The sequence below is a fragment of the Callorhinchus milii genome, unplaced genomic scaffold, assembly GCF_018977255.1.
Source record: "Callorhinchus milii isolate IMCB2004 unplaced genomic scaffold, IMCB_Cmil_1.0 Scaffold1, whole genome shotgun sequence".
NCBI classification, from domain to species: Eukaryota; Metazoa; Chordata; class Chondrichthyes; order Chimaeriformes; family Callorhinchidae; genus Callorhinchus; species Callorhinchus milii.
This window is the reverse complement of record NW_024704742.1, coordinates 93,641,636-93,659,150: the sequence shown is the minus strand read 5'-3', so window position 1 is coordinate 93,659,150 and position 17,515 is coordinate 93,641,636. Positions and strand designations below refer to the sequence as shown.

The following is a 17,515-nucleotide window of genomic DNA, read 5'->3' as shown; positions in this document are numbered from 1 at the left end:
TCTGCCTCTGTTAATAGTTAGCCTCTCATTTGATTGAAAAAGGTAAGAGGTGAAAATTAGCAGTGTTTTGTTAATGTAATTCTGTTTAGATAAACTGTGAGTGAAATTTAAAGGAAAGATAAATTAGAGAAATTATACTTTTGTATAAAATACATATACAGAATAAATGCTGTGATTTCCCACAGCAGCATTCCCCTTTTTAAAAACACCTATTCTGCCTCATGTGTAAACTATGTGTATGTGTAAGAGGGAATCACAGGTGCTCTAAATTATCACAATAACAATGGGAATGATTATCTTGTTAACTATGTAATTAATAAATTCTTTCTGTTTTGTTACATTTTTAAGGACACTTGCAATTACCTCTGTTCACATGATGCCAAATATATATGCATCGACACATGGCAAATAATAAACTCCAGTTATGTACTTAATGATTTTGATAGTAATAGTGCCAGGATTTCTGAAATGTCACAATTTGTTTTGCAGGTGATGTTCAGGAAGTGGCTTTTGTTCATTCAAATCAACGTGTGATTGGATCCAGCAAAGCAGAAAATCGAATGAGTCGCACTGCACTGCGTGACGTGTTTGAATTGAATCGGTATTCCCAGATTCCTGCCAATTTGAACACGAGCGAGGTAAAACCAAGACTTGAGAAAGATCATGCTCTGCATCTATTTTATGCGATAAGAGATAAAATTAAGAATTGTAATCTGGTAATCTGTAATAGAACCTGGAAATTTCCTGCAGGTTCTCCTGAAGGAAAAAAAGTACTGGTTAGTGTTTTGGGTTTGATTCTAAATCAAGACTGATGATAAATATTAGAGCTCTTCTATTTTGGATCCTGGTCAACTTGGTGTAACTTTAGAGTACTTTCATTGTGGTGTTCTGATCCACCTATGTTGCTTGTGTATCATAGAAACAGTTTCAGGCTTTTCTTGTCTGAGCAGTTCTAAATTTGATTCTGTCGGTGTGCAATAATATATACCCAGTCTATTGTCTTGAGGTATTTCAGACAATAGGTTAAAGCTGTAGCTTTGTAATGTATTGCAAAATCAGCTATGCATTTGCTCTTCTGGCCGGTGGGGTAGGAGGGTTAAAGAATTGCTTTGCACAATTTTCTGTTTTGCCTGAACTTAATGGATCTCGTGGAAGCTCATTAATAAAATGCTCGTTCTTGCTTCTGTTAACAGTCATGTTAAACATGGTTTCAGAATAACTGCTATGCTGTTGACAGATAGGAAATAATAATACTCCTTGAATTTTTATAAAATTGCGTTGCTGAAACATTTCAATGTTCTTCATAGGATTTACTGTAAGTTATAGTAACTGTAATTGTAGGGGAACAATACCTGGAATTTCCATGTGAGATGCATTGAAACTGTTTGGTTTGGATACTCTTAAGCATGGTGATAGGTTTCCGCATGTGTCAGACACCTGGCTGACCAAACAAATATAGGAATGTGGCAGACAATTTGAGCACAACAACTCTGTAGTCATTGGCTAACAATTCTCCAGTTATGTGTTCTGAGAGGATCTGCCTAGATATCAGTGAATTTGCCACTTTTTCTATTATATTGTACATTTTTAAGGTTTTCTGTTCTCACCAATAATTTGAAATGAACTGTGGCAGTCCATTCATTAATTACCACATGTATTGTGATGTATGGGTTTTCTTTTCCTTCAATGAAAGCACCATGGTAGATAAATGCCAGATTTGTTACTCCTAAAATCGTGCGGCTTGTTTATTTTCTCTTTCAAATAACAAGAAACCGTATAATAGTTTCTATTGCCGAGAGCACATGGCATTGACTTGATGCTTGAAAGACAGTTTGGATAGGCGACCAGCAGAATGTTGTGCGTTGTCAAAAGGAGCAATGCTCATCACAACACCTGCCTTTTTAGAGAAGGATTTATTTTGGAGACGAGCAAGAGTTTTATTAGCTTATTCTGTAAATGCATCTATTCTTGCATAACAAAAGGATGCAAAACTAGAGGGATTTGCAAAGACTCATTCCTAAGTTTATTTTCTAAGGCAACAGATATGATGAGGAGGGAGTGTTCAAGTCTCTCCTCTGCTTCCTGCTGTCAGTTTTGACTATTAAATCAAGAATTCAGGCCAAACTATAGACCATCTCAGAGACTGAGAAACAATATCTACTTTCCTTATATTTTGGTAATGGTCTAATCTGATCGACAAACTGTCAGTCTGCTGTATTGTTGCCAGGAGTTGACAGGGAAAGTAAAGAGATGCTTTACAGTAAACCTGGATTAATAGTAAACCCCTATCATATTGTTGGAATGCTTTGCAACTCAAAGAACTGCAAAAGCTGTAGGCTGTAGTGCCATTGTACACTTCAACCCTGGAGGGGAAGTTTCTGAGCAACTCCAGATAATTGTAAATTTAGCCGTGGCACTATTTGGAACAAATCAGTAAACTCCTGATAACAAGACCCTAGCTTAACTTGTCACTACTACTTAAGTAGCCAGTTGTCAATATCCAGGCTGCTTCCCATGCAAAATGTTAATAAGGGACTCCACTTTATATGTCGCTCTGCTTAACATGTAACTAGTCACATTCAAGAAATTCTTTAAGTACTTACAATGTAAAATTGATCAGATAACTAATCCGAGAAGATGGGATCTTCCATCACAGAGGCCTCCTCATTCATAGATGGATGTTATGACGGTTGGAGTTCAGTGGTTAGAGGACTCGCCTTCCAGGTGAGAGACCAGGGTTCGAATCCCAGCAGGGTGAAACCTTGGGCAAGTTTACTTACTCCACACGCCTGATAATAATCCCTCAAGAAAAAAAAATAATAATAATTTGGTCACTCAATCCATAACTGTTTGCGGACACTGCTCTGCGCGCAATTGGCTGCCGTGTTTCTCCCACAAAATATATCACTTTACAATCTATTCTGTGAAGCGCTCTGAGACATCTAGACGTGAAAAGCACTATATCAAATGCAAGGATTATTATTATGAGATTCTTTCATTTTTTTCAACAAATATTTGCAGCTTTGAGCTGTTAGTCTAATCACTCTCCATTGAGATGCTTACACTCATCGTGGTGCCATTCTTTGGATAAAATGTTAAAAGTAAGGTCCGGTCTGCCCGTTCAGTACCCATGGCACTCTTCGAAAACAGAAAGGCACAATCTGGCCAACATCCCCTAAATAAAATTGGTCATTCACTTTGTGACTGTTTACAAATTGATTGCCTACAAATATAGTCACTACAGATTGCAGAAAAACTCTGGAAAGTGCTTTGAGGAATATCAACGTAAGATGTACAAGTGCTGGTGCATGAAGAGACAACTATAGTCTTGTTGTTGATGTGTCTGTAGGTAGGTGAATCAGTAGCGTTATTTGTCATATGTTTTTTTTATTACTGTATTAATACTCAAATGCTATTTGTCAACTTGAAAAGAAACCCTCTGAGTTTATTTGGTGGATACACTATAATCAAAAGGCTCTATCTTTGTCTCCTCATAGCTTTTTCCTGTTCTTTGTAAATGTTTTTCTTACATGAAACAAAAGATATTTGGAGTCGGTAACTAAATGTGATAGGAACCAAAATAGGACATTGCAGAAGTGTCAGCAGGGTTCCATCTTAACTCTGTTCTCCACCAGCACAGTTTTTATTAAACACCAGACAGAACATGACCCTGTATCCACTTTATGTTACACCACATGGAGCTGTTACATTGATCCATAATTCAGCTGAACCATGTTTGATTCTAAATCTTTTTTTCTCTCGATGGTTTATTCTAACCGGGGAACCTGTCCGGGCTCCATTGTTGAATCCTGACCTCCAAAAGTCTAACAACATATCCTTTTATTTCCGAGAAGCACTGAATGATGAAATGTTTCCATGGTTCTGTTCAGTTCTCTGATGCTCCTCTGGTGATCATTGCTGGAGTCTTTCATTAAACAATGGTAGTTGTAGCGATGTAGAGCCAATCCATTCTCCATTGTCCTTCCAACTCATATAACTTCCAGGGATATGCCAGCCCGTCAAATGGTGCATGTCAAAGTGGTGAAGCAAGATATAGTGGGAAAATAAAAAAGGCAGCAGTACATGTTTTAAAGACAGCAAGTACATGTTAACCTACTAGAACAGTTTGAGAATTTTTTTTATATGGTTATTTAACACCACCTATCAAAGCTATGGAAATTTGAAACATTTTATTATCAAATCTATTCTGAAATGGTGGCATTTCAGTCAGTAGTTATCAACTGGTTTTTAGCTCTAAACACCCCCTGTAGTTTCTGGGATGTGGTTTGAACTCATTGGAGCTCCGTTGGTACTCTTTAAAACATTTTTGCCACTAACTGAAGCTGCTTTTACAGGATAGCCAGTGGATTACCAGCCGATATGCTATTTTTAGATCAATAAAATAATTTTTCTATGATCGGGAGTGTCCAGGAGGAAATCCTGTGCAAAAAGATGATGCATACGGATTTTTATCAGCAAGGCTCTGCTTAGTCCTTGGACAAAGTGGAGGATGTCTGAAGGATGGAAGCAAGGGCTTCCGTGGAACCTGTTTTTCATTCAGTCTGAACCCAAGGATGTGAATCTTATTTTTTAAAGAACCTTCAGTTGTCACTGCAGGAAGTTTGTAAATTACTGTGTGTCAAGCTTAGCTCAGCTGATAGCACTCTCACCTCTGAGTCAAAAGGTTGTGAGTTCAAAGTCAGGAGCTGGAATTCATATAGTCTCTACTGGCATTCCATTATAGTGTGCAAGAGGAAATCCTGGACACTCCAGCAATGCAGCTGTGTAATGCTGTGCTACATTGTTGGAGGTGCCGTCCATCAGATAGGACGTTATATTGAGGTCTGACTGTTCAGGTGGATATTAAAGATCCCATGGCAGAAGTCAAAAAGAGAAGGGAATTTCTCCTGGTGTTCTGGCTACCAATCTCCCAAATAAAATTGGTCACTCACTCCATAGCTGTTGTGGGACATTCCTGTGTGCAAATTAGCTGCTGTGTTCACTCACAAAATACACAATCACTACACTTTTCCCTGTGAAGCACTTTGAGACATCTTCCTGACATGAAAGGCGGTATATTATTACATTTTGCCCATTTTCTTTTTGATATCAATTATTAACAGTATAATATATTGGTATGTTAAGAGTAGATGTATGGTATGGGTACCAGGAAAGGTTTGTCTATGATGCTGCTGTGATCAAATAGACTGCCAGAATCCAGATAAGATATCTTATCTCCCTCGGGGGGGGGGGGGGGGGGGGGCTGTATGACTGTCAGTGCCCTAAAATGCTACCTCAGCAAGAGTTGCCTCCTTCAAGAGAGGTTTATTTTTGTCAGCTGGGTATCTGACACATGCTTAAGAGTATCCAAACAAAACTGAGAGCACATGGAAATTCCACAGATAGATGTTGGAGTGGAGAGGTAAAAAAAGATGGTGAGGAAGAAAACAGTCATTGAGTGTTTTTGTATTGCTGCTTGTAATCATTTCTTCAGCAATTTCATTGAAGCAAAATTGTTTAAAAACCATTAATAAATCTGTAGATTTACATCAAAGAACTTCTAGATTATGCTGGCACATCTTGGTGAAATACAATGTTGGAGTGATTGTGTGTTATGTGCAGATCCATTAAAACATATAAATCGAGGGCGTTTCAGTTCAGTATTCTCTATATGAGAATTATCCCTAGATTTGCCTATAGAATTCAGACACTGGACTTTACAATGAATCATGTAAAGCACAACGCAAAATACTGCAGATGCTGTAAATCTGAAACAAAAACAGAAGTTGAGGGGAACACTTAGCAGGTCAGGCAGCATCTATGGAGAAAGGGGAAGTGAGTCAACGTTTTGGGTCCACGACCCTTCGTTAGAATTGGAGCATGTTGGGAGGGCGAGGCTGTTAAGGACTAACAGAGAGAGGGGAGGCAGGGCAAAGAAGACAAAGGAGAAATGGGTTAGAGGACAGGGGATGATGGGTTAAAGAGGTGTTAATAATACAAAACAAAGTGGGGGAGAAATTACAACAAAACAGGCAGACCAGAGAGAGAAAAGGTGTGTCTGGGACTTAGATAATGTGGCAATGGTCACAGAAGAGGGGGAAGGGGAAGGTGAGCTGTTATGGTCTGAAATGATTGAAATCAATATTGAGGCCAGAGCACTGTAAGATTGCTAGCAGTTAGATGAGGTGCTGTTCCTCAAGCTTGCGTTGTGGTTCATTGGAACAGCGTAGGAGACCATGGATAGCGAGGTCAGAGTGCGAGTGGGAGGGTGAGTTGAAGTGGCAAGAAACCAGAAGCTCAGGGTTGTGCTTGCGGAAAGAATGGAGGTGTTCGGCAAATCGGTCACCCAATCTGTAAAGCAACAACAACAACAAAAACAAAATTACATTTGTAAAGTGCCTTTCACGTCGGGAGGACGTCCCAAGGCACTGGACAGAAAGAGTTACGGACCCGAGCTGGGGGTCGGGGAGGATGGAAGGCAGGGGTGGAAGCAGGGCGATCGAAAGCATGGTCGAAGAGGAGGGTCTTGAGATGGAACTTGAAGGTGGCAACTCAAAAGCCCTTTGAGTTGCCCTGCTGATGTGAAGGCTCCATATCAAATGCATGGATTATTATTATTAAATCAGAAATTCTAATTGATGGGCAGGATCTAGGCTTTAATCACTTACTAGGAGTTAACAGCTCATTGAATCATGTTTGTTTTAAAACCCTTTTGCCATGAAGTATTTAACTGCTGCTTTTATTATAGACATTTCAAGAAACTGATGATGTGCGTACCTCCCCTCAAAAATCCTTCCAAAAACACCTGACCAGTGAGAGCCCAGCATTACCCGGCCTCCTCTCAATTGTGCATCCAGTCACACAGACCAAGGAGAAGGCTCACCAAGTTAGAGCCACCACCTTCTTGAGTGGGAAAACACCTAAAGGGATCTGTAGGTGAGTGAGCCAGAAGGCAGAGAGATCAAAAATCATAAAAGTCTTGCGTCCTTTTTTCCTGAGACAGTTGTAATCATTATCTCTCTTCTTGTTTATATGATACCTGTAGGTGACACTTAAATTCTTCTTTCTTTTCTGTTTTTGTGCATGTATGTGGAGTGAGTGCAAAAAGAAATTGGACACACTGGTAATATGAGCTTGGAGCCCAGACCATTCTCAGTAAATGCACTGTCCTGATATAATTGCCAAATGATAGGATGGGTGCAGAATTCATGAACAGGAAATGCTTAACCTGACTTTCCATTGACAATTTTGTTTCTATTCGTGTTGATGAAGACCTTTTAAACAGGAACAGAGATACAAAGCTGCAAGGCCTTTCAAAGGCAATCACACCTGCAGAGCTGAGCAAAGGATGCAGACTGAATCTCACTGCTCTTCCACCTTTTGTATTACAACAGTGCTTCCTGAAGCTATTTGGTTTTTACTTCTTTCTGATTACATTGTTGCTCCGCATTCTTGGTGCATCTGAATATTGTAAGGAAGCTATAGCCTGGTATGGGGTTTGGAACCATTTCCCACTCTATATTTCACCCCCACACGATCTGTGATTCAGGAAGCCTTGTTTTGACAGCCATCACAATAATACAATAATTGAGCAGCAATGAATGAGAAAACATGAATTGATTATATGGTTAAATGACAATTGAGCCTTTATTTGTAATCGTGGGTGAGCTGAAAGGCCACATATGTGTTCTCTGGTCAGTTTTTTTGTTTGCGTTCAGCTGTTCAGTGGTGCTGTGCTGAATAATTCAGACGGCCCACACAGGTTCTGAAGGCTATGGTGCAGATCTAGCAGTCTCTTCCTGAGGCCTGATGGTGCAGCTGTGCAAGCATTCGCTGCAAACAGTTTTTTTTGTTTGCTCCCACCATCACAGAAGGAGCTTGCAAATAGGATTAGCCATGGATCTGAAAATAATACCAACTTGTTAACTGCTAGTAAGTGACGGGAAGCAATTTTTCGCATTGCCACATATTATGTTGATGTTTTTACATCAATGGCTAATGGAAAATCTGGAGAGCATGCCATTATAATTTATATTGGAAGATCTTTTGTGTTGCAAGACTTTTTAGACTCCTAACACCATCTGTGATTCTAAGATTCCTATATGGAAATAAAAAGCATTGCACTCAATGTTTGGTGAGTGACAGCCCAGGCATTATTATTGCTGCATGCTGTCTGATGGTAGGACATGCTGCGTCATGGTTAGAGGAATATAACTATATGCTTCTGAGCATTTTGTAGTAACACATTGTCAGTGCACACATCTAATTTGAATTAGGAGGAATATGGACATATTCATAGCACTACTCAAAACAATATTTCTATGATATTGTCTTTCCTTTAACTTGTGAATGTAATGTACTACTTGGAGACCTGTAGCTCAGTGGTTAGAGCACTCGCCTCGCAAGCAAGAGACCGGGTTCGATTCCCGGCAGGACGAAACGTTGGGCAAGTTTCCTTACTCTACACGCCTCTGTTTACCTAGCAGTAAGTAGGAACCCGGTTGTTAGTTGATTGGCGGTCCGCTTTTCTGGGGTAATAATTCCTTCCCTCCAATTTTTTTAAATAATGAATTGGTCACTTAATCCAAAACTCTTTGTGGGACACTGCTGTGCGCAATTGACTGCCACGTTTCGCCCACAAAATATGCAGTCAATGCACTTTACAGTATATTCTGTGAAGCCCTTTGAGATATCTTGAAGATGTGATAAGGCGCTATAACAAATGCAAGGATTATTATTACTAAATTCTGAATGGTTGGGAGTGAGTAATATGACTTTCTATTAGTCAGACAGAGGTCTAATAAAGCTCTATCTCGTCATTTCTGAATAACTCAGCCATAATATTCAATATAACGTGAAGATCAAAGTGATAAGTGAATAAGATCTGTATTGTCCGAGCAATTTTCGCAAGTGATATCTGAAACATTTTCTGTGCTTAGCACACATGCACGCAACACGCTGGCGCTAGTTGTGACTTAATGATCCAGAGGTTTTTGGCACGGGAAGCTAGATAGTCAGCACCAGTATGCATTGGTGCACAGTTAGCACCAGAGTTATAAAGTGAGGCAGCACTTACCGGGTGAGAAGTTGTGTGATGTCACCACTAAATGCAATAAACATAGCTCATGTCAATTTATACTTCTATAGAAAATATTTTTGTTAAAAACAGAATTTTCAATGCAAGATGCTCGACTCACTGTCTCTCACAGCGAGAAATCTTCAAAACAGGAAAAATCTTTCTTTACAATATCTCTGACAACTAGTGGGAGTCCAACTTCAGGTGAGAAGGAAAGTGAAATAACTTTAGCTAATGTCTGGTATAGACTTAGCGAGTGCTTCTGTTATTGCAATTGGGGTTGACATCCTTTTCATTACCAGATGTCTATCCAATGCTGTCAGTCCTTTTCAGGATCCATACCAGTTGAATGCACAGGCAGAGTTGGCTGGTATTGAGTTAGGAAACAGCTGATGGCTTTGCATCAGCACCCAGGAACAAAAAGGATGCCAGTCTCCTTTACCTCAATGGAGGGGTTCACCAATTTACAATAGTTGAGCAGCAACTTTCCTAAATGAAATAGCGGGACTGTGTGAAACAAGTTGCAAAGCAATTTCTCTTCCTGATAAGAGATTTGTTTTAATACCAACAAGTAATAATAGCCCTTACATATTTGATACAGTGTCTTTCACATCAGGAGGATGTCTCAAAGTTCTTCACAGGATAAACTGTCAAGTGTAATGACAGTGTATTTTGTAGGTGAAAGTGGCAACATTACATAGTTTCCTATAAAATGTAGATAGTAAACTTCAAAAGCAGCAGTGTTGAGTATTAAGAGTAGTTCTTTCCCATCTTTTGTAATGTGTCTGTTTTAAATGTTGAATCAATTACTTGAAGGAATGAAAACATACTGTGTTTTGTTTTCCTGTTTCAGAAAACAGCTCTCTGAAATGCCAGGGCACTTTAAAGTGGGCTCTTTGCAAGAATTGCCAAAGCACATTTTAAGCAGCGCCTCTACACAGCGGCTGACAATGTTGAGTAATTTTCACACAACCCGACATCCAGAGTTGAAGGACGTCTTACCTGACAGACTTCCAGAATCTGAACTTGAGGGTGATTTCACAGTGCCAAGGTCACGGTTCAGCACAACCACAGGCTGTTCTACCAGTGAGGATGCAAATTCTTCTCTTATTCAGGAATTATCAGGTGAAGAAACAAATCATTTTAGGAAACAACATCTGCAGGAAAGAGCAGTATGCTTTGAAATGCAAAATGAAATCAATTCAGAAAAGTATGACTGTAATTGCAGACCACACAATGTAAAACGGAACAGAAGGTTTTCAAAGGAGCATTCTCATAATTATTGTACTAAAGATAATGGTAGTCAATACTGTACAACCTCTGAAGTCTGTTCCAGTACTGCTCCCACAAAGAACAAACCACCAAAGAAGAGTGAGAAAAGCTCTAGGGATTCTGTGAACCTTCAACACTCTTACAAAGAGACAGGGCTGTCAGAAAAAGGGTCAACCTGCAAATCAGATAACAAGCAAGGAATAACAACACAGTGCAAAGCTGATTCAGTCACAGAACTGCTCGGTGACACTTCAATACTGGATGAATTGTTTGAAAGAAGGAAACCTACTGCTCTACAGCCAAAAAAGGTTTCTGGGCATGCGCCGAAAGGCAAAACCAAATCTAAAGATTTTTGGGATTTTCTCAACGAGGCTAGTGACGGGTATGTCAGTGCACTGACAGATTTATCAGTGACAGAGAGATTATGTGAAAGTGCACCTTTGAACTCAAAAGAAAGGGAGAAAGGCTCCCTCTGGAAAAAGAATGAGAAGTTTTTGTGGAAAAAAGATGACCCAGAGAACGATCCTGGTGCCACAACATCCGGCACATCTCAGCTGTGGAAGCAGAATTCCTGAATCCTGGATAACAACCAATGACAGAAGTTTTCAAGGCAAATCATTCTGAGCAGGCAGGAACCATACATTTAACTGATTCATATAAGATAACTGTAAAAAGAATGTTTGCATCAAGATGTATTCTGCTGTTTTTCCACAGCTAAACTTGAATGGACCAAAAAAAGTTACTGGAGGAGCTTCAATAATGTTCAGTTGTAAATACTGTAGACATTGAAAGGCCCGAATTTATTTTCACTTCCAAAAATTCTCTTCTCATTCTTGGGACAGGACTGTTTTTATCTGCTGATTTTTGTTTAAGTAAATATAAATGTACAGTTTTGATTTTATACAGTTAAATTCTTTATTGTATTCTCATTAGCTCAGTTTTAACCTCCACATTAATGCCCGCTTGTGCCTGTACCTGTCATGAGATGCTCATTTAGGCCTTCATCAAATTCAGACTGAAATATTCTAATCCTCTCCTCGTTGCACTCGACAGGTCTTCCCTGTGTAAGCTGTAGACCATCCAAAGCTCTGTAGCACTTGCACTCTCCCGCATTATCTTCCCATCACTTCCATTCTCACTTGGTTCCACTGGTCCCATCTCTGGCAGATCAAATTCAAGATCCTTGTCCTCACTTTCAAATCCCTCTGTGGTCTTGCCACATCCTACCTGTGCGATCCTACTACCCAGCTGTTCCCTCCTCTCAGTAAACACCAACCTGACCTATCAACACTACCATTGGAGGGGAAGAATTAAGCTTGCTCTCTGGAACTCCTTCCTGGAGTCCTCCTTCCTCTCTACTGCTCTCTGGAACTCCTTCCTGGAGTCCCTCCGCCTCAACCTCTTCCTTGCTGTATTCAAAACTCACCTGAAGACCTATCTTTAGCCACCTCCCCCTCCTCCCCCAAAGCTGTTCTACCACTCAGGTTTCCAGTCAGCTTTGCGAAGTGTTGAAACATCCTAATGACATTAAAGGTGCTATATAAATGTAAAATGTTGTTGTCGTATTTATTTTAAGCATTTAAATGTTACTTCCTGTTGCATCCTTTTTTGAAGAAATTAAAACTGTAGAAAGCTGATAGTTTAGTATGACACCACCACGCACACTCTAATGTGCAGTCGAACATGTACTTATTTTTACTGATAGTATTCGTCATGCCCATGTAAATGACAACAGAGCAGTTTTTATGCACATGCATCAACAAATGCCCATTAAAGTATTTCAAGAACTGATTTCCTTTAAAGAGTTTGCCTCAACAACTTTATCCTAAATCATCAAGCCAGGATCTTGGCAGTAACAATACTTGTGTAAATATATATAATTATTGCAATGGTGCAGTGTTTGTTCTCTCTTCCTCCTGAAATCTGTACTTTTTTAATATTTCTTTGTCATTTTAACATGTATTCTGTCTATCCTTTACATTTGCCATGATTAAGGAGGCGTTCTCATGGCAAAACTGCTTGGTTTAAAAACAATTGATTGAGGAGGAACAGAGGTCAGAAGATCCAGAACCTATTTTGTCACGTTAACATTACTTGCAAGTAAACCAAATTCACCTAATTTATGCCATGGTCTTATGTGTAAGTGGTCTTCGCTGGTTAAACTTCAGCAGAACTCTCAATGCAAACTCTGGGGACTCCAAGCCTTCCCTCTCAACAACTTGCACCAAATGTTCTCTGGAATTAGTAAAGCACGGTGGGTCCCTTCAGGGAGAAAGTGCTCATTCCATTCTGCACACAGGGAAATTTACATGCATAGATGGCACCTATATGCAACCTCAGTCTGGTTTGGATTAATTTAGGCATGTTGATAGTTTCTTGTATGTGTCGGACACCCAGCTAACCAAAAGTAAATTCGAAGGACTAAGTCTCTAAGTGAATGTGGCAGGGAACACTGCTAGCTTGTAGCACTGGAAGGTAGCGGCAGTGCAGGTGAACACCTGTGCTTGTCACGAAAATTGAGAAGGGCAACGACCTGTGTGTAGATAAGGGGTTGTGATTTATGTCTCCACATCTTCCCCTTCTTGTGCACCAAAGCCAAATGAATGTCAAAGCATTCCATTGAAGGTTTTAGTTGGAATTAGGAGTAAAGACCTTTAACACAAAAGGCAGTGATTTAATTTGAAGAAAAGCTGCAGTTTAATATACCGTTTGCAAATACTTTTTGATGTCTTATGGAGGCTAAAACATTTTATATGAACTCATTAATAGTCCTTTTACTGGGTGTTACTGTGGTTAAAGGTGCTCTTAACACTCAGGCAGAAAAGATACCTGCACGCCTTTTCATCTCATCAAATACAGTCATTATTTCTTTAACTTTATATATGTTTGACTGCCACGTGATGCTTTCAGTTATTGGTAATTAGATTTATATTTCTAAATGTGGCTGAAGGTGAATAGTGGAGACTGAGGTGGGTTCTATCTGTTCACTCATAACGACCTGCCTTGGTAATGTAGTTTAAAAGCAGATACCTTGGGGAATTATTGCAATTTGTTACGTCTTGGTCATTTGGGAGTTAATGATATTTTGCTATTAAGCAAAAAATAGGCAGTGGGCTGAATTTACTAGTTATAATTTGCTCCTCGGATAATGGTTCATATTTCTAACCAACTCAACCCCCTTTTTGCTCCTCCACCCTCTCACACCGTCCACCACATTCCCCCCCCACCTTCATGTGGAGTCCTGTAGCTTAGTGGTTAGAGCACTCACCTTGCAAGCAAGAGAACCTGGGTTTGTTTCCTGGGCCGGGGCGAAACCTTAGGCAAGTTTCCTTACTACACACCCCTCTGTTTACATAGCAGTATGTAGGAACCTGGTTGTTAGTTGATTGGCGGATTGTTTTCCGGGGGTAATAATCCCTCCAATAGTTTGGTCACTCCATCTACCACTGTTTGTGGGACACTGCTGTGTGGAATTGGCTGCCATGTTTCGCCCACAAAATATACAGTCAATACAACAACAAAAAAATTACATTTGTAGAGCGCTTTTCACGTAGGGAAGAATCCCAAAGCACTGAACAGTCAGGTTTCGAGGGCCGAGCATGGGGGAGGGGTGGTGTAGGGGTGAGGGAAGGCAGAGAGGTGGGAGGGAGACCAAAGGCACGGTCGAAGAGAAGGGTCTTGAGACCGGCCTTGAAGGAGGCAAGGGAGGAAGTGAGGTGAAGGACCGTGGGATGGAGTCCCATATACACTTTACAGTATATTCTGTGAAGCACTTTGAGACGTCATGAAGACGTGGTAAGGAACTATATCAAATGCAAGAATTATTTTTGTTATGAGACATAAGAATGGGTAATATTGTAATGCCCATTTTAACACAGTTACTGGATTGCAGTAATTGTTTCACTTGTGACAAGAATACTTGTGATCAGAAAGTGTTTCAGTAGTCACAAAAAATGTTGTATCATTAAATCAACTAAATTACAATGAAACTGGCTATAGAGGACATACAATAGAATGGCCTGTTTTATACTTATTATTGATGCTCTCAAGCGCGAGTTTTGGATTTTGGTTCCCATTATTTAATGTGAAAAGAAACAGAATAAACAAATGGCCCAAAATGTACTAAAATAATCCCTGCATTTAATATAATGTCTTGTACATTGGGAGGATATTTCAAAGTGCTTCACAGGATATACTGTAAATTGGTGTGATTCTCTATTTTGTAGGTGAAAATGGAGAAGAAAATAACTTTATTGGACACAAGGGGGAGGGGAATTGAAAATGTGTCATTGACAAAGTTGCCAGCATTTTGCTTTCAGGTTGGTCAAGAAAAGTCTGACAGATCGGAAAGTAGGCATCAGCTTGGTAGACAATTGGGTGTGTGTGGTTTAGTTTGGTGAATTTGATGTGAATGAGATAATTTCAGTTGTAAACTGGAAGTAGCAATTACAGTGATTTTTAGTTTTGAACTGCTAAAATTGCAACCCCATTATGCGGTTAGATTTTACAATTAACAGTACACTACAGTTGAAGGAGACTGGGAGACTGACTTATGAGGCTCCACTAAAGATATTTTTCTTGTTTCAAGCTTCAAACTCTTGTTCCTCACACCATTGCATTCCTGCTCTAACCTGCTCTCTGCTTTGCCACTGAGGCCAATTGATAGCAGATACTGAAGTGTATGCTCAAGCAAAATCTTTGCAAGCTTTCCTTCCCTATACTGCATGTGTCCATTGTATCCTGTGCTTCATGACTCCACCTGAGATCAGGAATGTTGATGTGGGGCGGTGGGAGGCTGGAATTTGATTCCTTTCTAAAGTGCATTTCTCTCACTCATCTCCAAAGAATCCAGAACTGCAGTGTGCTTGTCATATGAAGTTAATTGGCCACCGATCAATGGAGAAGGGGAAGGTCCAGATTGATAAAGTATAGGACACTAAAAAGGCACAGTGGTGGTTGCATTTATCTGTGTGGAGGACAATAGGAGGACAATAACTTTGTCCCAATGCCTGTTTCCCGGGTGCATGTACTAATCTAGAACAACAACAACTTTATATAGCACTCCTCACACAGGGTAGCATCCCAGAGCGCTTAACAGTGGCGGAGCACAACTCCATGCTGGAGGGCTGGGGAAGTGACCATAAGCAAATTTAAAAAGGCTACACTAAAAGTAGTATCTATACAAATGTATGCAATGTATCAAGTATACAAATGGTCCATACATGTTAAACCCTTATTATTGTTGTTGCAGAAACATGATAATTAAATGATTTGCAGATAACGTGTTTGTCCGTGTGGACATGTTTTGTATGTTTGAAATCTGCGATTTGAAGGGATTGCTGTGCCTGGGGTGAGATGCCCTGCCTCCTGTCTGTTTTTTTTAAAGCAACCTTTTGTTGAAGTTCTCATTCAATGGAGGAATGAGATTCGCATGATAAGTTTTGCCAATTCACCATTTAAAATAGTTTTTACACTACTGCATATAAATTGACGTAGGTAAACCAAGCTCTGTGTGTGGGTGGCTGCATGTGCTGAGTTAGTCCAAGGGAAAAAATGGATGCAAAAGGGAGTGTATTCACCTATATTTTACACATATCTTGTATCTATAGACGGAACAAGGAGGTTGAAAATCAATGCCCATTGATGGATTAATCAGTGCCCATTGATGGATTATTTTCTTGTCAGTGGGCAGGTTTCTCCTTGATTGTTTGCTAAACCCTAAAAGATTGAAGTGATTCCATGTTGTTTTGTTAACGTGTTTTAGCACGACATACAGTTTTCTTACAGAGCTCAATGCCACAAAGGGAGGAATGCAATTTCCATGCACTGATTTCTATGGCNTTTTTTTAAAAAGAACTCACCGTGGTGGGTCTGAGTTCCACAAAGATTGTGCAATGTTATAACTTACACTGAGAACTGATGTAAACAGCTGACAGTAGCTTTTTGATAAGAATTGTGTATGCTTCGCTAGCCAAAAAAAAACTTTTGTGAACTGTAAATCTAATTCTTAGTTATTTGTGCTGGGATAATGAACTTCAATCAAACTGGCAATAAGGTTAACTCTGCACATTGCTTTTTCCTTCTCAATTAAGAAAATATGAAATTGAATTACGTTTTTCAAGAAATTGATAGAAGTAACATAAATTATGGTACCGCACACCCTGATGAGGTTTATTTTAGAGCAGAAGAAAATAGGGGAAAGCAAGGTATTAATTTCATTGGGTTTTAACTTGTTATGTATTCAATTGTGTGTTTCAATAGAAATTGACGAGAGTTCAGAGGTGAATTCTGCTAGGTGCTGGTGCATAGCCGAGGTTCCTCATGAGCCTATGAATTCATTATGTTGCAGTGTCACTGAATGCGCACGTTTTAAACTAATACTTCAGAAAGAAAATTAAATTATCACTGCCTTACATTGTTTGAGCTCAGCAATGTTGAGAATTGGCACAGGGATTTGCAGGCTCTTTCAGGCTTCACAAAGAGTGCTTACATATGGGTGTGAACTCCAACAAGGGAGAAGGAGCCACGAAAGCCCATTAAAATGTTTCTCATGCAATTCCTTTCCACTTTAATTGAAAAGGATTTGATTGTTTTCATTTGGCCTGAGTATAGAATGTTTTTGTGAACCGCTCTCTCAAACTTGGCCAACACCCTTTTTCTCTCTTTAGGTTCTTCACAACGTGCACTGTTCCCCAGACGCAAATGGTCAGTCATCTTCTTTCTGGAGCCTTTGTCAATACCGTTCTTCAGCCACCAACTAGGAGATATACCAAGAGCGGGCTGATAATGACTGACTTCTAGATATTCCCTCCAACTAAAAAGAAAACAACTTGCTTCAGCATGTGTCTGTGCCTAACTGTAAAACCAAGATCAGGAACCTGGCGTGCGGGAAATTGTGTATGAGCTCACATTCTGGCACATTGAATAGCATATCAGTGAAACAATATTCTTGTGTGATTGTGCCACTTTGCCTTTTCAGCCCACTCACCTGTTTAACCAGCCAAACTATTGTTTGTATGAACTTTTTTCTGAACAAAAAAAATCGGAGTAAAGGATTTGCAAGATTTCCAAGATATGGTGGTATTTGCTAAATTTTTTGGGATGTCCCCTTTTCTCTTCAGAAGATTATGTTTTATCTGCAATTGTAGTTACATTTAGTGAAGTACG

At 39.7% G+C, this 17,515-nt stretch overlaps 1 protein-coding gene across 1 annotated transcript in view; it reads left to right on the top strand.

The window, feature by feature from the left end:
• Positions 1 to 12,114, top strand: part of ercc6l2 (excision repair cross-complementation group 6-like 2) — a 55,215-nt gene extending 43,101 nt beyond the window's left edge. Inside the window, exons 18-20 of the mRNA XM_007899980.2 lie at positions 490 to 638; positions 6,749 to 6,936; positions 9,930 to 12,114. Coding sequence (XP_007898171.2) covers positions 490 to 638; positions 6,749 to 6,936; positions 9,930 to 10,923 — 1,331 coding nt within the window. The 3' untranslated portion in view covers positions 10,924 to 12,114. The remainder of the gene's footprint in view (positions 1 to 489; positions 639 to 6,748; positions 6,937 to 9,929) is intronic.
• The last annotated feature ends 5,401 nt before the right edge of the window (positions 12,115 to 17,515 follow it).